The 24477-nt window shown below is 39.2% G+C and overlaps 1 protein-coding gene across 2 annotated transcripts; it reads right to left on the bottom strand.

Moving 5' to 3' along the window:
• Window positions 1–1244: 1244 nt before the first annotated feature.
• LOC125891517 (ras-related protein Rap-1A) lies at window positions 1245–15933 on the bottom strand. 2 transcript variants are annotated; one of them, XM_049580866.1, is made up of 9 exons: window positions 15871–15933; window positions 14197–14353; window positions 10849–10936; window positions 10289–10357; window positions 10120–10176; window positions 9888–10028; window positions 8057–8200; window positions 5839–5957; window positions 1245–1967 (listed from the first exon to the last, which is right to left on the bottom strand). In XM_049580866.1, the coding sequence occupies exons 3-8, from the start codon at window positions 10903–10905 to the stop codon at window positions 5868–5870; spliced, it is 558 nt and encodes a 185-aa protein (XP_049436823.1). In that variant the 5' UTR covers window positions 10906–10936; window positions 14197–14353; window positions 15871–15933; the 3' UTR covers window positions 1245–1967; window positions 5839–5867. The 2 variants fall into 2 exon arrangements, with proteins under 2 accessions (XP_049436823.1, XP_049436824.1); XM_049580867.1 differs by having other exon boundaries at window positions 14193–14353.
• Window positions 15934–24477: the final 8544 nt, after the last annotated feature.

Here is a 24477-nt window from a genome sequence, read left to right on the forward strand (position 1 = left end):
ACAGACCTTGCTGTGAGCAGTTTCATGTAGGAACTATTTTCTTTCTACCGAACTACATCTGCCAACTGTATCACTGTGCAGAAGAAAGTGTGCATCTACTCAGGGACAAGAGGCCTGTTCTCATGACCACATGGCATGTAAACATTAATGATGTCCTCCCTGTCTGAGCTGTAATGTTAGCTAGGTCAGTGGTGCTGGGTGAGCTAGCAGTAGATGCACGCTTCCTTCTGCACAGTGATAATGTTGGCAAGTGTAATTCAGAAAAAAGAAATAGTTCCTACATGAAACTGCTCACAACAAGGTCTGTGGATTATCTTGAGTAACCAGGTCATGATTTCTGCAAAGAGACATTGCTGTTGAGTTTTTCAAATGTAGTTTTTCGGCGCTTTGAGCACCACAAGCTGAGTGACATCTAGTTCCATTATATTAGAGAGAAGGCAGACACCTCTACAGACAATGTCTCCCAAAAGTCTGCACTCCACACCAAAACAATCTAGACTGATAAATAGCGCTACAGGTAAGAGGAAAAACTTTTTTTAAATTTGGGATGAACTGTCCCTTTAAATACTAGCACCTTAAAACTGTACTTGAGTGAATGTACTTGGTTACTTTCCATCACTGCTTAGTTGAAGGCCCAGAATCAGAAAGGCATCACGTGCACTGGAGTGCTGTGGTTTAAAACTTTATACATCCAGTCACGTTATCACGAGGTTAATCTGCAGCGAAGAGTTGTGTCATCTTAAAGAGGCCTTTGTGTCTCACCATCAGTCTGAGGTGGATCAGCTGAGTGAGCCTCTTCTGCCTTCGCTTGCCTCAAGCCCAACATCTGATCACAGTTTCTATTCTGCTTTTGCTGCCTCCACCTCTGCTCCTTCCTCTTTCTCTGCTCCTTCCTCTCTTGGCTCCAACCTCCACTACTGCAGGTCAGCTGGGTCAACTCCTCAGCTAAAACTCTGGTGAATTGGGGCTTAGGCTGTCATTTCTGTCAACAGGAAAACACTACAGTTAAACTTCAGCTTGTCGAGGCTCTCCTGGAGGTATCGATCCTCGTACTGCTGTGAGTCCTGAGCAATACTTTACTAACTTCAGCTGCTGTGTGCTGTGGAGAAAACACATGATTTATAAAACCATTAAAGTGGTTGGCCATACTTTAGCTTCAGCTCCAAAAAAACTGCACATTTGTAGATTTCTATTCATCAAACGATGACAAAAACACACAATAAGACAAAACATCAAGACAAAAATAATGAAAATGTACTAAAATTTAATCATTCATAAAAGCTGGAAAATCATCTGTGACAGCAATATTAGAGTTGGTTTAGTACAATATATTTTCAGCCTCAAGACACAAATCAGAACGCACCATTTTCCCCCATCAGTCTATAAAATACTAATTTCCTTAGCTTTATTATGCAAAAATGGAAGTAGAATATATTATGGGAAATATGGAAGGCTTGCAGCTCTCGATAAAAAACAAAGTCACTTAGGAAAAGATGTTATCAATACACATCCTTGTAAGTAGGAGCGAGTAACTTATGGACAATGATGCATCTTTGTTGACACTGTTAGTGCAGAAATGTATGAGAAGGCCAACATTTCACATGGTTTCTTTTGCAAACGTATTGTCACAATATGCCAAAAGATTGATGTTACTTTAATAAAACATTTTAGTTCCCATATATGGATTTAAACCCACGGTCTCTTCTTTTACACTGATAATTCCAAAAGAAAGACACCTCGAAGAAGAAAAAAAAACAAAGAACAAAAAGTTGTCATCAGGCTGACAATACAAAAAAGGTGGATTTCTTGGCCAGTAAAAAGCAGAGAAGAGTATCTTTGAGAGTATGTGCCATCTCCTGCCATTTTGCGAGTGGTGAAGTATCTCTGTCGGCCTTTTTCAAAATGCTCTGGAGAGGACTTGGAATGCTGGCACGATCCACTGGGAAACAGTTAATCATTACACGTTTCTGCAAGCAAGAAGAAAATAATGTCAGTACATACTCAACATCATGAAGGACATGAACATTTTTAAAGGTCTTTGAAAAGCTGCCTTGAAGGAAACATGTTGCTGCAGTCTTTATTTTATTTGTCTAACAGGAACAGTGCACAGCTTCTTAGCTGCACCAGAGTTAGCTATGAGCCAATTTTCTTCTGTCGTCCTTGGGCAGGAAACAGAGAATAATGTATCTGCTAAAAGACACTATTATATAAAAAATAGCCAATCAAAGAGCTAGATGCAAAGTGCTGCACAAAGACAAAGACTGGTTGATTTTAAAAGGTTTCTTATGAAAAGATGGTAAAAAGAGCACAGCAGGGGACCTGTGATTTGATTACAAATACTTTAGCCTAGGTGGATTGTGTCTGCACGTCATTGGTTTGGCCTGTGTACCCCTTTTTCTCTTACTGTTTTCCTTTGTGTTGATTAATGTGTTGTATGTGTTCTAATACGTGACAGTCTTGTTGTTGTTTTTACTGTTGTAACTGATTGAACTGCTGTCCTGACCAGGACTCCCTGACAGAAGAGATCCTGTATCTCAGTGGGACCTTGCTGACTAAATGAAGGATTAATAGTCGGATAGTTAGGGTTTTATTGTATTCTTTTTTTTTAAAGATTATTTTTTGGGCTTTTTTGCCTTTATTGTATAGGACAGAGTGAAAGGGGGTGAGAGAGAGGGCGGGGGTTGACATGCAGAAATGGTCGCAAGCCAGAGTCGAACCTGCGACCGCTGCAGCAAGTCATCACCTCTGTACATGGGGCGCCGGTACTATCCACTACGCTACCGACGCCCCGGTTTTATTGTATTTTATTGATGTCTATTTTATTGTATTAGTATTTACTAATTTAGTGCTGGAACAGCTGCCTGCTATATCATGATATCGTAAGAGTTGTCTTTTCCTCATTTTAAAAGCTGCATTACAGTAATGTCATTTCCTGAACCTACCAGACTCTTCTAGCTGCTCCATTATTTATCTTTGCTCACTTAGTCATTTTATCCACATTTCTGATGACTGCTTATCAAAACTAACACGCTTATTTGTGCTTTTGCTTTACACTTTGACATCAAATTCTCTCCCCCTGTTGTCAGCCAACTCTAACGTTACTTACTCTCCTTATGTGATAAGCGAAATCCGACTTCTGTCACTGCTGCGACTCGGCTGGTGTCACAATGATTAGGGCAGCGGGCAAGTAATGTAATTGGTGCACGCCCGAATCTGCATAACACCAGTAACACCACCTACCACGGCAAGCCCATTGTCCACCTCTTTTAAAGCCAGCCTTGCATTAGATAGTCCATTTTTCAGGTTTAGACAGAGAGGTTTTAGTGCCAAGTGTGCCACAGTAAATCAGACGGCTACTGGTCCAAGTGTTTTTGTTTCAGCTTACTAAATGTTAAATGTGAAATAAAAAGACAATTTTTATGCCCCAATGTTGCAGCCTTGCTGGAAAATTATTGCTCTAAAATAAAAGGGTGGGTAAAAACCGATGTGTGCCAGATGTAACGAGAAATACTCAAAGCATGGGGGACCTGTTTATGGGCTGGATCTGGACACCAGGCCTGAAGTTTGAGACTGCTGCTTAGAGAGTGAACTGGTTTTAGGATTTCAGTACGGACAAACTCACTGAACATATCATGTTCTCTCTCAGGTCATAAAGAAGGGTACGAGAGCATGGATTTTTAAAAGTGGACGACCAGTATTACATACAGATATCTGCATGTTTATTCCCGTAATACAAATTAAAAAGAAAGGTTCACCTTTTGTCTATCTTAACACAATAGTATCAAGTCCCGTATAAACCCTAAAGCAAGATTTGCTAGCTTCATTCCTCCCATTCTCACTAACCATTAAAATGTCCCTTTCTAATGCACCTAAAATGTGATGGGGACAAAATCAGCAGTCTTTGTTCTGTGCTTATCTGAAGCTTTAATGCATAAGCCGTCTGAGTTAGACAAATCAAGTGGTTATCTTCCAAAGTTAGAGACATTTTAGTACAAAAGTCCCTCTTTCTGTTTACATGGACAGTGTTTGGGTGCTTGTTGCTGAGCTGCAGAGGAGGCATGGTAACCAAAAGGGGGATTTTTGTGCTACAAGACTGAAAGTTTGGAAGATAACCACAAGGAGTGTGGATTCTGTTCCCCATCACTTCCACTATAAGCACATTAGGAAGGGCTTTTTAATGCCCAGTATGAACAAAAGAAACAATAGTACAGGCACCTGACTATTGTTGAAGATGGGCTTTTAAAATAGTGAGCCTTGAATCATGGTTCAGAATCACAATGAATACTGTCATGATGACTTCTCAAATAAATCCCCCATGTCTGTGTTTTGTGCAGCGTTTTTGCACAGGATGTAAAGTCTGTATTTTACTTGAATTTACTGACACTGTTCCCAGACCAAGATGTGCCAAGTCATTTCTAACTCCTCTCTACACCGCACAGCAACACCACAAGGCACCACAAGCAGTGATGTACAGCGTTAACCTCCTTTTTTTCTTTTAAATGTGGGTTAAACAAACAGAAATGCTTCTGCCACACATTGTCAACTGTCATCCATTTCATCGCCTTTCAAGACTTTCTGCGAATGGGACTCCATGCTGTGTAATGACATGTGCCTCCTGCACCCAAAATGCTGTCAAAACTTTTATAATTGCCAATGCAGCCTCTGTAACTCTTGAACAGTAAAGAAGCAGAAAAGAGGTGTGGAGAAAATGACAAACCTAAATATGAGCCCAAGTCACACAGATGCCGATTCGCATGGGACTAAAATTTTCACATGACCTCTGTGTTCGGCAAAAGTGAGGTAGATAAATTGCGGTGGAATTTTTTACTTCAAATCACAGACATGGCATATTTGCAGTCATAACAAATCACATGAGATCCCCAGGTAATACACATCCTGCGGAACAGGACTTTAAACATCAATAAAAGGAGACATAATGATTCCTGTGATGGATTACCACAAATTCTAAAAATCTAAAAACACATGAGCATGCTTTGTTAAGAGTCAGTCTCTAGGAGCTGATATCAGAGTGAGGACTGTAAACCAATGATTTACATTTACAAACCAAGGAAAACACACACGAAAGGCATGGAAATGGTAGCGTCTACTATGGTAAAGTATTTGTAAAAAATGGGCCACAACATGCAGCAACCCTGTCACATTGAAGTACAACGCTCAAACAGCAGGTGGAGCCCCAACATCCATGAAAGACTTAGAACTTGATACACATGCATAAAACATTTTAAATCATCTTTGATCAAAATGAAAAGGTGACGCCCTGATGTGAGTCTTCACACATTTAGGTTTCAGGTTTGGCTGACACTCGACATTAAATCCAGGTTTCCATTTAAAAACAAAAAAAACTTCCTTTTATCAGTTCATTTAAAAAAAAAAGGAGGGTGGTGTAACTGATGGCAATATGAGGCAAAGGGGTAATACAAAGGGTTTAATCTTTAACCCACAGAGATGCTTTATGAGTCATAATGTAACAACACATCAGTGATGCTTCAACCTCATTTGCTGAGTTTATCCTGTTACTGCAACACATGTTTGCATACCATTAAAATTAAAGAGGACATATTATGCTCATGGGTTTAATTTAATGTTTAAAAAAAAAACACTTTATTTTCCTCATACTGTCTGTGCTGGAACACCTGTATTCACCCTCTGTCTGACTGAAATACTCTGTGTACCCCCCCTCTAAAATACAGAAAAACATTACAGGTCCCTGTTAATGAAATTACTTTGATTACTGCATTATACCTCTAAAGTGACAATCCAGAGCTCAGTTAGCAGCCCTGCTCGTCTGGAATAAATTTAGACTCAACACCCACTCACCTGGCCTGGAGCTGCTGTGGGAGGGCATTTTAGAGCAGTGTGCAACTCGACTTCTTTTTTGTCTTCTTCTTTTCCATCGGCGTTTTTCTGTTGATCTGTCTCACCAGATCATAGAAAATCTACGACATGAGAAAGATCGATGGTCTCAATATTGCTTTAGTGATCACAGATGTAATATTTTAAAAGTCACTGATGCCATTTTAGCCATTTTCTCATAAAATGGAAGTAGACGATATTAAAGGAAATGTGAAGGGCTGGCAGCTCTGAGTAAACAACAAAGTCAATGGGATATTTCTTGACAATACATACCTTGAAAAAGTACAAATTTGATGTAATTTTACTGACACTGTTCAAGCAGAAATGCATGAGTAGGCCATAACACTGTTACAATTATTTGATTGATGGATCAATTAATCACCTGAAAATGTGTCTGCAACTATTGTTTTTTTTTTTTTTTTTAATTTGTCACATACTCAGCATACAGTATCTCTACATTGTGCAGCCTAACACTGTGCTGTCCCCTCCAGTACTTGACATAATAAATATCAAAATTACAATATATACAACAAAAAATATATATAAAACAGAAGATAAGATACTACACTGTAAATTTGAAATACAAAATGTGGTGCAGATATTAAAGGGGATGCAGGGGGTGGGTGGATATTACTGTCACATTATATTAATTGATTATAGAGAATGTGAAGGAATGTGACGCTGCGTGGGATTGACGCTCCATGTTTGAGGTACTTGCTCTGTTATCTCTTTTAGCAAAGTGTGTGCATTCAGTCAAACGAGGAGGTAGTGCATCAGGGTCTGTAGTCCAGCTCTGGGCTGCCAAATCATATGGATCTATGTTGTTTATCATGAGTGGTTTGTTCAAATGCTGTTGCTTGACCAATGCAGCAGGCACAGGTAATACAGAGTATAATTTCAAGATGGAAACCGTATACGAAACAATTAACACGACGTGATGTTAACTTCACATCCGCCATTGATAAATAATTTTCAGTCATTTTTAAAGACCAAAAAAGGACCACAGTCCCTGTTTTTAGCAGAGCTGACTGATAGTGGATTTTTTAAAGGCAAATATAATAACTATAGTTAGGAACCGGGAAAAGCTGATAGCCGATTAATCAACCAATATTCACACACGCAGAAAAAATTGACAGTGTAGGAAATGAACAATCTTGACTTTATTAGAAACAGGATAATTGAACTGAATATCTAAGTCAAAGTAATAAATACCTAAATAAATATATCAATCTGGAACTGAACATCAACATAACAAGTAACCATAAAAAAAATCTAGGTGGGCGTGACTTTTACTTTTTGAGCTCATAATTTCTCTCAAAGTCAACTTGAGATTCTCAGGTACACAATGGCATTATCACGACTTTATGTAAGGAGCCTCCATGTAAAATAGTGATCAGAGATGGGCCCTTTTTGGGTTACTTGTTTTTTAAATATGCATTTCAATTATTTTAGAGTATTTTCTAATTGATAATTGACAGGGCTGAAATGATTCAAAGGTAATTTGTAACACGATACTTCACAGTGGAGTTATTTCACTCAAAATACCTGACTACATCAAATCCCCAGAGAGCTTTCATTTGAAATAAGGGCTTTTAGTCTGAAACAGGAAGTGGCGGCCTTCATTCAGCCATGAACTCACAGACTTCCACTATAGCCCTATAGCTATTGCAATCCAGTCCAAAAAAAAAAAATCACATAAATGCATGTTAAAGTGAGTAACAATACACTAGGACAAACTCACACGGCAGCAGGAAGTTACTTTCTCTAGAGCTGTACCCACTGATCATTTAACACAACCCTCCCTTCTACAGCTCTGGCCGGTGATGTATGTTTCTGAGTGAGTGGTGGAAGTTGCGTTGTGACCGGCCACAGATAATGGTAGTTTGTAAATACATCCTATCGACGCTGATTATTCTGCCAAACCAATAAATCAGTCGACCTCTAATCGTTAGCGTCTCAAATGTCAATATTTCATTTTTCCTCGTCTTATATTAAAGTAAACTCAGTATCTGCGGGTTTAGGATTGATGGTTGAACAAGAAAAAGAGATTTGTCACCTTGGACTTTGGGATACTTTGATGTGGCATTTTTATTATTTCCCGACACATTATAGACCAAAGGATTAACAGATGTCATACATAGTAAGTACTGTAGTATAGTTGTAGTAGAGTAATAATACTGACCTCATTAACGTTGATCTTTGATTTAGCTGAAGTCTCTAAAAAGGCACAGTTGTTCCACTGACGGGCCAGATTCTGACCCTGCTCCTTGCCAACCACACGCTCGTCCTCCAGGTCACATTTGTTTCCCACAAGGATCATTGGAACCTGATTGATCAACAGAAATGTTAAAGGTTTAAGCTGCAAAGCGAAACCTTACATCGTACAGCATTTTCATTTTTACACAGGCACATATGAATGATTCACTTGTTTCATGATCTTATATACAGTAGATGCACAGGGGAAATGTTGAGTGAGCCTTTAATGAAGACACATGACCAATCAAGCAACCTGCTATGAATAAATAAAACACACACTCAGCATGCTGCACATCCTCTCTCTAAATCTGGAGATGAAGAGACCTAGACTGAAAGTGGCAGATAGCATCCAGCAACAGCTCTGACATTTCCACCCTGTCACTAAGTTCCTGCGCCCCCCCCCCCACTCGCTCTGCCCTCTCTCCCACAGAGCCCAGTCTAATGAGGGAGTGATGAGCCTCAGAGGTGACACAGGCAGATTATACAGAAGACACCAACTAAAGGTCATCACTGAGGAGAAAGGCTCCATGCTCCGAGGAGAAAGGCTCCACGCTCTGAGGAGAAAGGCTCCACGCTCTGAGGAGAAAAGCTCCACACTCTGAGGAGAAACGTTTCAAAATCTGGGGAGAAACACTAAGGAGTTTCTTTGTCTTAAGAAATTGCAATAAAGAAATTATAAATAAATATAAATCTCAATGTTTCCCACACACTGATTTATTTGTGGCAGTCCATCACATTATAACCTTATCTTGCTGGAAGAAATTATGATGGGTATTTATTCTTTAACTGTTTGTTTCTGATATTGTACTAACAAAATAATTCATCAAAAAGAATCTGCAGATTATTCCAAAATGAAAATAATCAAAATATTTTTAGATATACACAGTTTACACAGGACAGAGCCAATGTGCAAAATCACATAAAAAAAATATAAAATATGTTAATTTTTACTGATTAATCTTTATATTTTATATTTAACTAATACATTTTTAAAAACCCATTGCCAATGAAAGCAGTAGCATTTAAATGCCCCAACACACAAAACAGACACAAAAGAACTAATGTTGTCTCAAATTGGCTGTGTCTTGGCCAAAAGTTGCACTTGAACACACTGCAAAGACTACAGCCAACAGCTAACTACCACGTGTGTTCTGCGCCTGTTTCACAGAAAATAATTCTCCGCTAGTTAGGTGGTCAGGACATTAACAACACAACCTTATGTTGAAAGAACAACAGATATTTACTGTGCGCTAGTGAACAATAACACAAACTATTACAGAGCATTTCTGTTAAATAGTTCTATGGCAAAAAAATAATCTTATCTCAGGACTGCTTGACTTCCGCCACTTGTTTGCTCTGCTCACTTCTGTTTCTCTTCTTGTGCACTGAGCTGAACTGCTAATCAGAGTGATTTCATTCACCAACGGGCTCCACCGTCTCTGACGCTGAGTCGACATACTGAATCAGCCAAAAATGCAGACAAGGACTGACCAGTGCCAGTGGTACAGGACACACCGCAAAAACTAGGGCGCGAGATGCTTACAGATGGCCCAACGTTGACCACCATCCAACCATCAGGCTGGTGTCAGAGCCCCTAAGAGTAGCAATAGTACTTCAAGGTGATACTATCATGTCACCATATTAAAAATTCCTGTTAAAAATTACTTACGTCATTGATTAGAACATCAGTAAGTGTGAAATGAGAAAAGACACATGAAAATAAAAATGATAACGTTTTAAAAGAGGGTAACACTCACGTCCTCTGTGTCTTTTACTCGCAGGATCTGTTCCCGGAGGTCCTGTAGGTCGTTAAATGTCGACTGCGCTGTGATGGAGTACACCAAAGCAAAACCTTGGCCATTCTTCATGTACAGGTCCCTCATAGCCGTGAACTGTTCCTACAGATCAATAACAGAGACGAGAAGCCGTCAGCAGCCTGTTTACATTTATCTTGAAGGACTCATGCATCTGATGTCTGACTTGACTTACTGTTCCGGCTGTGTCCAGGATTTCAAGCATACATTGCTGCCCGTCGACCTCGACTTGCTGTTGGAGAAAAACAAATATTTTTTATAAGACAAGTGGAGGCATTTGAACAGCCAGTCGCTGAGCTGCACTGAGGTCAAGTGAAATGTCTGATGTGTGTTTCTGAACTTACCTTTCTGTAGGAGTCTTCTATTGTGGGGTCGTACTTCTCCACAAAAATGCCTTGCACAAATTGGACTGTCTGAAATGGACAAATGAAGCAAAGGAAGGCATCATTATTAATCAAACACTAGCACACTGTTTGAATTACTTCATCCAGTTCTATTCACTAAAAATATAAAAACACATTTCAAATATTATGATTCATCATCCACATTCATCTCTGACTAGAAGCCAGTTTAATTTCTTAACAAGGATAATTTATATTCCACAGGCGGCACAGCCCATGACTCAGCCGTTCTTTATGCCTCCTAGTCCCTTTTATTTATTGTGGCCTTTTGAAATATTACATCCCAGAATACATTACCAGAAGAATAAAGCCTTGTACCACAATGCGGTTAATGTAGCGCTGAGAATCCATCCACACTTTTATACAATATAGATTTCTTTCTCTTTGAAAGCATCCTAACTTATTATAAGTTGCATTATAGTTATGTCAATAACACTGTTTTACTACAAAAGTGTAATAAAGATATTGACTCAGTCGTCTGTGCTGCACCAGCCATCACTCACCAGTGCTGATTTTCCCACGCCTCCTGATCCCAGCACCACGAGCTTGTACTCACGCATTGTGGGCAACTTCACTGGACAGCACAAGGGTCTGTGAAAGGACAGGATGAGAAAGTGAGACAGAGGATCTTTGTGTCTTTTATAGTAACAGGTAAACAGCCAGCTCAGCTGAATCCAAACAAGCTTTCCAAATTATTCTGTCCAAAGGAAACTATCATTCAGACTAATTTCAATAACCTAACTGAAATTAATTTGTGCCACGCCAAGAATTTATATATTACAAAAGTATTTGAATCGTCCTAACAGCATTTTTAGACCGTCAACAACACAAAAAACAACTCATGGAAATCTATTCTCTTTTCAAGAAACTGTTGCTTTTCATATAAATCTATATATAAACACACTTCTATCTACACTTTTTTATTTGTATCAGTAGTTGTTCTGCTTGTCTTGTTTTTAGCTGTATGTGTTTTTCTATCTTCCTGTAAAGTGTTCTTGGCACTATGTCTAATTACATTAGAGCTGCAAAGATTCGTCGGTTAATTGATAAGTCCATGGTAAGAAAATTAATCGCCAGTCAGTCAATCCTCTTGACAGACTAAACGATTAACTGTACCCAACTCAGAATTTTCTAATCAGCTTCGGCTGTTCAATATGAATATCCGCCTATTTGTTCCTTTTTTCCTCATATAGACTATCGTGCAACACTTTATTGAACTGCCAGATTTTCAGCGGTTCAGCACAAGTGAGCATCAACATTTTGCCGATACTAGATATCAAACCAAAGGCAGAGACTGTATCGTATTAAGTTGATGTGAGCTGTAAAATCACCACTTCTTAGCAGAAAGCAGAGGATAACATCTCAGAGCCTGACTGGGCAAAGCCTCTCGTCCTCTGGATCGCTGCCTTCATTTCACTCAGACTCACCCTGGGTATGGATCTACAGCTGCCTGTAGCTGTTGCAGACATCTTCACCGAGTGGACAAGACGACATGACATAGTGTAAGGACCCCAGAGAGCACCATGAACGTGGGGAGCGCTATTTCTGCAGCTACTACTGGGGACCAAAATGTACCCAGAAGTACACTGCTCACTGACGAAAATAAAAACCCAACAAACTACTGCTCGCCTTGAAGAATCTCATTTGACTGAATGGTCTCACAACTGATGATTTGAAATTTCAACTATTAGAGGGCAGCCCTAATTGATTAATTGTGAAAATAATCAGTAGATTAATCGATAATGGGCATTATCAGTAGTTGCAGCCTTAAAGTACAACGAAAGACATAAAATTCATTGTAGGATTACACATACTTGGCCAATAAAGCTGAAGCTGGTTCTGTTTGCAGCCAAAGACTTTTTTGCTAACCAAAACCAGAAACTTCAACACTGCTCGCCATGTACAGTAACTGAAGTAGTGAAGCAATCGATTAAGCTGATTTCAGAGTAAACACCCTTTCAGTACAGTGTCTACAACAATGAAAAATCACCACTGACATCAGCACATTAAAACGCTGTTCCTCTGCCAAAAAATGAGCTCTCTTTCCCACCCACTACCATGGGACTTCAGCTGTCATGACGACGGGGGCGTCGCCCTCAAAAATAAAAATAAAATCAAGACAAGCTGAAGTAAATCAGAGACATGCTCCTTACAGTAACTCCAGAGATTCAGACCAGTGTTTGAACCAGCAATAGCACTGGCATCAGAGAATAATTAAATGCCGTTTTAGTAAAAACTTGCAACATCTGACCTACAACATGTAATGTGGAGACGAGGACTTGGACAAGTGCAATAGATCCTGAAAATGTCAGTGTAAGAGCCAGTGGATAAAAGTCCCAGCGCTGCAAATAACCTAATCTCATTACAATATGGAGAAGAAAGGCCAAGGAAAATGACCCATCATCAACTCCATCAGGCTGACACAGTTTAGACAGCATATGTGGCCTAGAAAATATTAACACTCAGAGGAACTGTCACAGGCATGAAAATGTTTAACATGAAGACGGACCTTTTTTCTTTGATTTTTATTCATTTTGTGAATAAAAAGTGGAAAAATCTAACATTAACAGTGATGTATCATTAAGCCCTTGAGTAGTACATAAGGTTTTTATTCTGTGGTGTCATTTTCCACCAACAACTTAATTTAATTTTCATGCTTTGTTGTCTTGTGAATGTTGAAGATTTGTGACTGTGAACGCTGGAAAAGTCACAACCCTATCTCTGATTATCAAACCTTTTATTGTTGTGGGTTTCATATGCAACATGTCAGACTGTTTCAGAGAAAACTTGAGTAGATCTGCTTAATTTGCTGTGTACTTTGATGGATTTGACTGAATGAGGAGTTTTTTTTTTATCTTGAGGTGAACTTAAAATCTTAAATAAATTCTAACTTTAAGATGAAGTTCAAAGAAACTGAGCAGCAAAAAACAACACAAACAGAATTACATGCATAATATCTGGGACAGAAATTAATCACATAACAATATCGTGCACACATGTACATGGGCACATGTGGTGAAAACTTTTAAAGTAGTGTTTTTTTATGCTTTAAATGCTATTCTGAAATGCAAATGTAATCTTCATTTGATGTACAAATGTCAAAGAGGGGGTGATACACACTAAAATCTCATTTACAAACCTCTTTGAATCCCCTATCATCCTAGGTCTGTGGGACATTTGTCAAACGTTGAGACAAACAATACAAAAACCACTCTGTCACACTCGACCGGCATTTGCAATTCTAACTACGACGTATGAAGCACCACCAGAAACCCACAGTGTGAGACAGGCACACGAGGCACTCTACAAAGAGCCATTGTAATGACCCTCCTCTACTCAAGTACACCATACAAACAGAAAATGGAGATCAGAGGATGCACGCATGACCACAGTACTGAGATTATCACCAGGGCGAGGGGGGCGCACCTAGGGGTGACGCCAATGTGTGCCTGATGCATCTATACGCCTATAAAGTGTACGGAAACCACTCACTGTTTAAAATGTAAATTTACGTGGGTGTCACAAAACTCAAAGCTGTGACATCAGATAAGAAACCTAAGCCTTCCCCTGATTAGATATGAGCCTGGGCTCAAACATTTCAAGTATCAAACACTTGAGCTGACAACCTTCACCAAACCTACTCATACATTTTTGCTGGCCTTCTAGTGAGAGTGCCTCCTTGTTGCAAACAGCCAATAAACACTTTATCCCACATTCCTGATCGAGTACTAAAATGTAAACATCTCGCCCAATTTACAAATGGACAATGCCTCACACAAAAGAGTACTTTGCACAAAATCTGTGCAGTGAAACAGAAAGCACATTCATGCTGAGAGGACAGTCTAACCTACTGTGTACACGGCTGCTGCAGATGACAACTCCCTCTACATCTGGGGAGGGGGGCGCCGGCAGATCCTCAGGTGCACTGATGTCAGCGGACAGGTGCTGAGCGTCGGTTGGGAGCCAGAAAACTAGGCTACACCAAACTGTTTAGACAGGAAGCTGGCCCTGAATTAAAACAAATATTGAAGTATTTACATTCACGTCACTGGTCTGGATGAAACCAGATTGATTTATTACACAACTCAAAGTTTTGCTTACATGTTCATAAAGGCAGATAAACAAGAAAATGTAAGAAAAACATCCTGACAAGCAACATTAACACCAAAGTACACTGTAAAAACAGGCAATTAATCATCTGCTGTGCAATGCTGGCTCAATCAAACTGTAATAATGCTGACGATGTTTTTAAAGGAAGACTTCTGGCTGCTAATTTAAGTGCTGGATGAAGTCAGGAGGTGAGTTGTCACATGTTACATAACAAATTGTATTCCTTGAGAAACCTGTTGCTGATGAACACACAGACAGTAAAAACTATAAGCCTGTCTAAAACAATCATTGTAAAAGACGGAGGATTGTTTTATATTTTTATGGCTAACAGAACCAACTTACTCAAACTACCCCTCAGCTCAACTCAACCTTGTATCATGTGTCAGAGCCAGAAGGGGGCAAATGGGTTTTAACTTAGCACAAACACACTTCTGATTTGATTAAACTTTTATAAAGTCTTAAATTGTACAACCACGACTTTCAACATTAAGCGAGTATTGCTGTCCTGGGATTTAAACTATTAAACAACTATGAACTTATTTTCGTGACAACTTAAAGCGTAGCTGGTTTCGAGAGGAAGGGTGTGGCTATTAGTTTCCCAATGCAACGGACTGTGACCGTAAACACCGTTTAAAATGATCAGCCACAGTCGGCAGTATTAATGCGTCAACATAACTTTAATGTAAATTTAAAGTGAAGTTTGAGAAGACAGAGTCGACACCGAAAAAGTAGCGTGATTACGACTACTCAGACGTTAGCATTCAGCTAGCAGCATTTGGTAAACGTTAGCTATCGTTACTGGGTGTTAGCCTGGAAAAAAGGTACGGCGAGCTGTGCAGCACAAACACTGCGCTAACTAATGTTGACTTGGCAGAGATAAAAGCCGAGCTCACAGTTTAACGTTACTTCTTCTCTGACAAATATTAAACTCCATTTTAAGTCGCCTGACCGTTAACTCAACTGTTAAGCTAACACCGTTAGCTAAAGTTAGCTAGCCAGTTAGCATCAAGCTGAACTCTCAGATCTCGTTTTTGATTTAATCTCGCTAACGTTTAAGTTTTCAGACGCTAGCTGAGTTTCTGTTAACATGCGAGTAAACAAATGTATATCTAAAAGCGACTGAGGCACAGTCGGACATTTAACTACTTGAACCACAAACCTTGTTTGTATCGTCAACTCGTTAGTTAGTCATTAGCTGACGTTAGCTACTCAATCCAGACATCTAGCTTGTAAGCTAAAGCTATCTCACTCACAAGAATTATTTCGCTACACTGGAGCCGGAAGTCGTTTTAGTGTCTCTCCGGAGACAATAAAGTGTTAACAGGCTTATCATTAAACTAATTAAGTCACAAGCGGGATAATTGGCTGTGAAATTGCTAATTTTAAACACGGGTAAAGCTTCACAGGACACTTACCGTGTTCCGCTATGTGTGCGCTAAATCACAATGTGTGAATGTACGGAAGGGTCGGAGCAGCAGCTAATGATTGGAGCAGGATCAGCCAATCACAGCCACCCAGGTTAAGGTACGATTTAAACCTCTTCACTTCAAACACACCGGTGCTTCCTCTGCTTAAGGAGTGTTCACTGCAACTGCGATTAATAATACTAAACTCTTTATTACTCTTTATTTTTAAGAAGCATGTTGTACACTGTCCCAATAAACAGATCAATAAAGTGTGTACCTGCTGTATTAGTTTTCATTATAGCCCACTATTAACATAAGGATAACCCCATAAACACTGATGTCACCAGGAAATAAAAAAAGATATTTGTTTTATAGAGCTGGGATGTCACCTGTGTCAACTTCAGTAGTAAAATGCAGTGCATTTACTCAAGTAATTTGTCAAATGCACTTCACCTGATCATTTTTAAATACGCTTATCTACAATTCAGGTTGTTGTTTTTTTTTTTTACCTCAGTGTTCTTTATTTGGCAGCTAGTTAGTCACTTTACAAATAATGATTATAAAATGTGATGCATTGCTTTAGTTTGGTAAGAGGCCCCGGGGTTGACCCAGGACATGCTGGAGGGATTACATATCTCATCTGGCCTGGGAACGCCTCGGGTCCCCCAGGAGGAGCTGGAAAGTGTTGCTGGAGAGAGGGACATCTGGGGATCTTTGCTTGGCCTACTGCCCCCCCGACCCGGCCCCAGATAAGTGGAGGATTGATGTTTGAGATTAGAGGAAGAAGTATTCCGATAGTTTTTACTTCAGCATAATACCACACTGTGAAAATACTCCACAGAAATTCAGCATTCAAAACCTTACTTAAGTAAGTAAAAGTGTGAAAGTATTGCCAGCAAAATGTACTTTAAGTATCTAAAATAAAAGTACTCATTGTGCAGTAAAGTGTTCCCTGTCAGTGTTTACATGATGTCTTTGGATTAATATGACTGTGTATGTTGCATTTACAGCTGTAGATGTTTAAGGTTGTGCTGTTGGGTGGTTTAATCTGCAGCAATGTCACTGCCCAAAATGAACTTGCCATGGTGACAGAAAAACAGCCCTGCTTACAGCTTTGCAAATGGACTGCACTTGTATAGCACCTTTCTAGTCTTCCGATCTTTCAAAGTGCTTTTACACTACATGTCATATTCACTCATTCACACACACACAGTCACCCACAAGTGGCCAAGGCTACCATACATGGTCAGTAACTCAGTAACCATTCACACACCGATGGAACAGCCATTGAGAACAATTTGGGGTCCAGTATCTTGCCCAAGGAGGAGGTGGGGATCGAACAATTAGACGACCTGCTCTACCTCTGAGCTAGCTGCCCCATAAATTTTGTGATGATGCTTTTTCCAGCTGACCCCAGGGAGTATTTAAATAACCGATGCTTCAGAAGTAGGATGGATTTTCTCAGCACAAAAAGGAACGCTTCATCTTTCAGTTTATCATAAACATAAGAAAATCAACACATCTGGACATATATGATTTTCATTGGTAGTGTATGAAAAATTTTAATCTGAACAGTAGCTACAGCTGTCAGACAAGCAGTGGAGTAAAAAGTACAATAATAATCTCTGAGATGTGGTAGAGTAAAAGTGTAAAGTCGCTTAAAATGGACATCCTCACGTAAAGTACCTTAAATTTCTACTTACAGTACTTGAGTAAAATGTTTTTAGCTCCATTTCACCACTGTAAACTATCCATCGATCATAATGAACTCGATGTCGACAGCTCCAAAAGTGACATTCTTACACATTAATGCATCAGTTAGTGGCATAAGGTAGTTACGATGGGCCCAGTGTGCCCTCGTTAGAGTTTATATATATATATTTCACCAACAGTGTGTCACACTACCAATTTCATGTTATATCCTCTTGCATATGTGCCCAGTTTGTCTGTCTTGAGAGATTTTGCACCTGAACTAGCTGCTGTAAATCGTATCGTCTTGTTACATGATTAAACAGAGACTTGATATTAGACAACATCAAGATACATAATACCCAGCAATCATCATTACATGTGTGTATATAAAGAAAACTACAATAAGAAAATTAAAATCATTAGTTTACCTAAATAGTTTTTGTATAGTTTATGTAGAATAAACATAAGCAATTTGTTATAGATGGACACGATTTTACAAAAACAGAAAACCATGATGGAGATCGGTTTGCTTTTATAGAAAATTGCACAATTTTTTTTATTAAATGTGAGTTCTTCTTTGAACACAGGCGACTTTCCAGGTGGCAATCAGGCTCCTTCACCTCACAGGCTCCAGTGCAACTGCACTGCACTGTCTATATTTACGCCCCTGGTATCGGTAATGACATAGTCAGTATGACACTCACAGGGGCCACTGTTCTGCATTATTTTTACATTGTGGACATTTTTTAAAAATACATTTTCTAAATGCAGAACTTTTACTTTAGAGTTTTGTGTGGTGTTGCAACTTCTACTTACTATAAGGGTTTGAATATGTCTGTTACTACAAGGAAAGTAATTTATTGTATTCACATGTGTGGGTGTGACAGTCAGGAGGGACAATGCATTTCATAATTAATTTTAAACATCATGGGTTTCTTTATTTTCTAAAATATGAAAGAGTTTATTGTAAATTATTGGAAAGGGTTTAAACCTTACATGTGTATGCTTCATGCTTCCATGTAGCAAAAGTGTGTGGGGAAAATCAGTGTAGATAAATTTGTGTATTTTCTGTTTAAAAACACAAAAATATAAAACTTTTCACAGTTAACAGCAGAAAATGGCATTTAAGAGTCGCACTTTGTTAATATTCTTGTTCAGGAGGCTGGAGCATCTCAATAACATCTTGAAACTTACATCTGATTCCCGAACACTCCCAGAAGAAAACACACAGCAGCTGAGAGAGGAAGTGTCTTGGTTATGAAAAGTAGCACAGCTGCACTGAGAGCTGATGTTTGGCAGGTGATTTTTGAGGTGAGGTTTGAAGTTGAATCCAATAATAACAAGAGCTGTGATGAGCCCCATGTGACTTGAAAAGACATTCAAGTTCTGGTGTTTGTTCACTTTTGGCATTTTAGATGTGCAGTGAGATGGGATTTTATTTCTCAGTCTAAAACACAACCAAACTGAAAAGTTGTTTTTCAGACATCTCTCAGTCTCACCGTCTAAACTCAAGTTTATTTCGTTTGTTTTGTCAAATATTTGATGTTCGATGCATCAGTTTGAGTGACTTCTGCCCCTGACTCCTTGATTAAAATGTTAATTATCCCTTGCTGCTGGACAGATTATAATGTTTTGTATAACCATTTGGTGTAGATGAAATACATGTACTTGCTGTATGAACTAGAGTACATATTTAACTTTAGGATCTCTTGGTGCAGACTGAGTTCCTGCCAATCATCAGTGGACGCAGCAGTGTTGTGATAATCTGGCTGAACTCTGTGATCACTGTGGTGGTTCCATGTGTTGATGATCACAGCACCTGATAAGCAACTAAATGCAGAGGGAGAGTTGAGTCACCATAATGCCTTTCACGTGTAAACAACACAGAGTCACCGAAGAATAATATACAGAGTTCACTCATTTCAGGGTCCTCATGGTCAGAGATGCAGGGAGTTTATGTATGAATGTAGACGCCCCAGAAAAGTGAGTCATCTTTTCAATACTGAGCATTCAGAAACTTTAAAGTCATATAATGCAGTGGGCATGGTATGTGTCCACTGGTGCGATGTCTTTTTGGAGACATTGTTAAATAAATCTATTATGATAAATGGTCTGACAAGTACTGGATCTATTTTGATGAAACCAAGAGTTTGCACTTCACTTGTTTGCTTAGCTAACATCATTTTTTCCCTGGGAGATATTTAATTTATGTAGGTGTGTCACATTATTATAAATATTTCCTTCAGCTGATCATCCACTTTATATTTACAGATTTCCTCTGTCATTTTTTACTCTGTGAATGCTGGCATGACAAAGGCCCACATGAAAGAGCAAGACACCCAGCTGGTCACGGCCCAGTGACTGCATGGATTAGATGAGTTTCTCTCGCCGCATATCTTCCTCATTACGCTGGCTAAATATGGAGGTTGTGACAGACAAGAGGCTGTGCATCATCAGATGACTTATGACTGCACATATCATTTGATGTACTGTATACTGGGGACAGTGTTGCCATGTTACTCTAACAAAGGGCTCCTGCCCTTGTTGAGAATAAACAAATTAAAGAGCTGTTACCACAGTTGTCGTCATAAACTGCAGATATGGGGGTTATAAATAGAAGCCTTAAAATAAAACTGAGTAAAGTAAACAGAAATGTACGTAGCATCAGCTTCAGTGGTGTGCTCCGCTGTACTGCAAGCAGAAGCTTTGAACACTGACGCTGTTGTCCTTTGAGCTCATCATACAAACTACACATTTACTTTACAAACAGACACACACATGGTCTCATTTGTCAGTTCAGTGTAACACTGGTGACTGAGCTGTGGGCAAAACTTGTAGCTAAAAAAGAAAACAACAGAAATGGTAAAAAGTGTATTATAAGAGAAGAATCCAAAAAAAGGTTCTAAAAATACTACATTATTATGGATGGATTCCTGAACAGGCCTAGAGGGCACAGCCCAAAGGCCTAACATGTCAGGGAGCCCCCGACCTTCACCTGCAAGATGTCATTCAAATTAAAGTGTACCGACCAGGAAGAGACTCAAAATGACAAGAAAGAGAAGCAAAGAAACTGCAAAAAGTCATAAAATAACTGCAAAACCAGGCAAACAACCACACAGAGACATAAAACAACCACAAAGAGACACAAAACAACTAAACAGAGACACAAAACAACCACAAAGAGACACAAAACAACCACAAAGAGATATAACACAACCACAAAGAGACACAAAACAACAAGGAGACATAAAACAACCACAAAAAGATATAGAACAATCACAAAGAGACATAACACAACCACAGAGAGACACAAAACAACAAGGAGACATAAAACAACCACAAAGAGATATAGAACAACCACAAAGAGACATAAAACAACCACAAAGAGACACAAAACAACAAGGAGACATAAAACAACCACAAAGAGACATAACACAACCACAAAGAGAAACAAAACAACAAGGAGACATAAAACAACCACAAAGAGACACAAAACAACAAGGAGACAAAAAAAACCACAAAGAGATATAGAACAACCACAAAGTGACACAAAACAACTACAAAGAGACACAAAACAACCACAAAGAGATATAGAACAATCACAAAGAGACATAACACAACCACAAAGAGACACAAAACAACAAGGAGACATAAAACAACCACAAAGAGACATAACACAACCACAAAGAGAAACAAAACAACAAGGAGACATAAAACACCCACAAAGAGACACAAAACAACAAGGAGACAAAAAAACCCACAGAGAGATATAGAACAACCACAAAGTGACACAAAACAACCACAAAGAGACACAAAACAACAACAAAACACATAGAACAACCACAGAGAAACAAAACAACCACAAAGAGACATAAAACAACCACAGAGACACAAAACAACCACAAAGAGACATAAAACAACCACAAAGAGACATAAAAAAACAACAGAGACACAAAACAACCACAAAGAGACATAAAACAACCACAAAGAGACATAAAACAACCACAAAGAGACATAAAAAAACAACAGAGACACAAAACAACCACAAAGAGACATAAAACAACCACAAAGAGACATAAAAAAACAACAAAACACATAGAACAACCACAAAGAGACACAAAATTACCTCAAAGAGACACAAATCGATTACAAAGAGACAGAACAACCAAAACGAGACATATAATGACTGCAAAGAGATAAAAAACCACCACAAAGTCTGTGTGTCTTGCCCCTGTGTAGGAGAGGTGATGGGGCCGTTTGCATATCTGTGTCCAGGGGCCCATTGTGTCATAGCCCACGCATATTTATCACCCTTTCAGCTGTGGTCACTTCCTGCTCCAAGTGTCAAAGAATTATAACAAATCAGTAACAAAATATTTCAGACTAACTCATTTTTATTCACAATGTGTAATGATGGAAATCCATCCAGTTGAAGTGAGTCAATGTGGCGTTGTAGTCTCCCACTCCTCGTTACACATAATGAAATAATATGAGTTTGATCTGATCTCAGCTTTTCATTATGCTGTCTGAATGAAGTCCAACAACTGATCCCTGCACATTCCCCCTCCACTCTGTCGCTCTGTCTGCCAACAAGCTGCTTCATTTGGTGAGATGGGAACAGGAGACGTCCACAGGGACAGGTGTGATGTTGGAGGAGCAGATTGTCCACTGTTAGTCTGCCATGTGACCTTGGTTACAGTGAAGGTCAGTTGAGGAAAGAGTAGCTGTCTCATTGATGCTTCATGTTTCTTTTCATTGTCGACACCCTGCACATTTCAGCAGCTGTTTGTGCGGAAGATTTAAAGGGACAGTTCACATATTTTTCCTCTTACCTGTAGTGCTGTTTATCAGTCTAGATTGTAAGACTGATAAAGTATTTTTGACTTTGGGGTGAACTGTCACTTTAAAATGTCAAATGTCAAAGTACATTTCTTGCAGTAAAATGTCCTCTGTGACTGATTTGATGTATTTTCACTGATTTGTAGACATATCTTTGCTTTTCAGGCCTCACACAGTTACTGACATCAAACCATCTGAAGAGTTCAGAGGACAAAATATCTCTGTGGTGGATCTGCTAACAGCTTAGAGACATCTGAAACATCAGCACAAACATTTTGACTCCCCCTCAGTGAGAGGTTAACAGCTGAGTGTCTTTAAGGCCTTCACACTGTCAGAAGCACCAAAGCTAAATTAATATTCATTCAGTCTGCAGCAAACACAAACTGCAGCTGGACAAAAGACATGTTTATCTGTTTATCTATTTAGAAAGTTAAATGCTCTGTGGATATATTTTCAGGGTCAGTGCGCCGAGGACAAGCTGCTGCAGTGTTTCAGTTTACTGGTGGAGACTGTAGGATGGTCTTTGTATATCCAGTCCTTAAAAGGCCTCCATGGTTTGGCAGCAGCTTCCTGTACAGGAATTTAATTTGTCTTCACATGAGCGGTTTCATTCCCTCAGCTGCTGCCGTGAGACGAGGGAGGGAAATGTGCGCACTAGGGATATCCGATATGCCAATATATAACAACTTATTTGACCACTAACTGATATCCATGTTCATGTATCCACTTTTATCGCCAGCTAATTTAAGTGATCATGAAGTCTCTTCTGTGGTGGAATTAACATCATATTTTGCGTGCATACTCTTATTGTGACCGCCCACCAGCAGATGGAGACATGAAATATATATTTTGATGATGATGGCCAATTCGACAGTTCATTTTAAGGCCAATATCAGCCGATATCAATGATGTGCTGATATTATCGTGCATCCTTAGTGTGCATAATATCATGAACATTGGGCTTACTAATACAGCTTTATCTCAATTACCGTTAAAACATACTTTAATGATCATTGCTGTAATCTGAAATATAAACTGTGAGAGTCATTGTTTATGTCTGATGGCTGTTTTGATGAAATGGAACAAACATCAGCTGTTGAAAGGATGTATTTAACTGACTTTAATCTCGCTGACGTGTCACTTGTCTTTGCTCTGTCTTTCTCCAGCTCCTGCTGAGGCTGCTCAGTGTTTGTCTTTGTGTTGTGAGATCTCAAAACTCCTCTGTAAAAAGAAAAACAAAGCTTCCAAACAGATTTTCACCCCGATAAAGCATCACTTACAGAAAGATAGACTTGTTGACAAATCAGAAAATAATTCTTTTCAAAGGTCGGCTCTGTAGCCAACTGGGTAGAGCACATACCATTAGGACTGAGTCCTTACCGCAGTGGCCCAGGTTCAAGTCCAGGGCCCTTTGCTGCAGATCTTTATCCTTCCATATCTTTCTCACTGTCACAGTAACGCATAAACCAGAGACCATCTTGTGATGGGATCACCCAAGCTGTGATACAGCGATCCACAACTTATAACGAATGTGGGCCAGAAGCAAGTCTACTTCTAGCCCCTTGCTTACACAACACCTATCTTCAAACTAAGCCTTCATTTTGATCTCAGCTACACACCTGTAAAGATTTGACTGCATCTTGCATGGTTGTGACAAAAATCTGCACCGAAACAACTCATAGTCGGGACTATGTGCGGGGCCAGGAGAGCGGATGCTCCCAGAGAGGGGAGAGGGAGAAATATAGCTAAATAAGATGAAAATAGAAAAGAATGTCTCTGTATTTTATTTCTGTTTTCAGTGTTTAATTAAGGTGGGAGAGGTGGAGGGCTGAGGGAGATCAGACGCCTCCAGAAAGGGGAGACGGAGAAATATAACAAAATAAGATTAAATAGGAAAAACCTGTCTCCCTCTTTTATTTTATTTTCAGTGTTTAATCAAGGGGGGGGATTGAGGTGGTGGAAGTTACTTTCTTTTGATGAGTAATTGATGGCTATTTGTGACTCAGATTTGTTTATCTATTTATTTCAGTTTGAAGTTATTTTTATTTAATATTTATTTATTTATTTCAGGTTGATTTTTTTATT

Source organism: Epinephelus fuscoguttatus, linkage group LG7 (genome assembly GCF_011397635.1).
Source record: "Epinephelus fuscoguttatus linkage group LG7, E.fuscoguttatus.final_Chr_v1".
In the NCBI taxonomy this organism is placed as follows: domain Eukaryota; kingdom Metazoa; phylum Chordata; class Actinopteri; order Perciformes; family Serranidae; genus Epinephelus; species Epinephelus fuscoguttatus.

What these genes read in the sequence shown, in the direction of transcription:
- LOC125891517 (XM_049580866.1), bottom strand. Translation starts at nt 10,905, where the DNA reads ATGCGTGAGTACAAGCTCGTGGTGCTGGGATCAGGAGGCGTGGGAAAA. An exon ending in GCGTGGGAAAATCAGCACTG is followed by an intron (nt 10,358 to 10,848) that starts GTGAGTGATGGC and finishes TGTCCATTTCAG; the next exon opens with ACAGTCCAATTTGTGCAAGG. An exon ending in CAAAGATCAACGTTAATGAG is followed by an intron (nt 5,958 to 8,056) that starts GTCAGTATTATT and finishes CTCATGTCGTAG; the next exon opens with ATTTTCTATGATCTGGTGAG.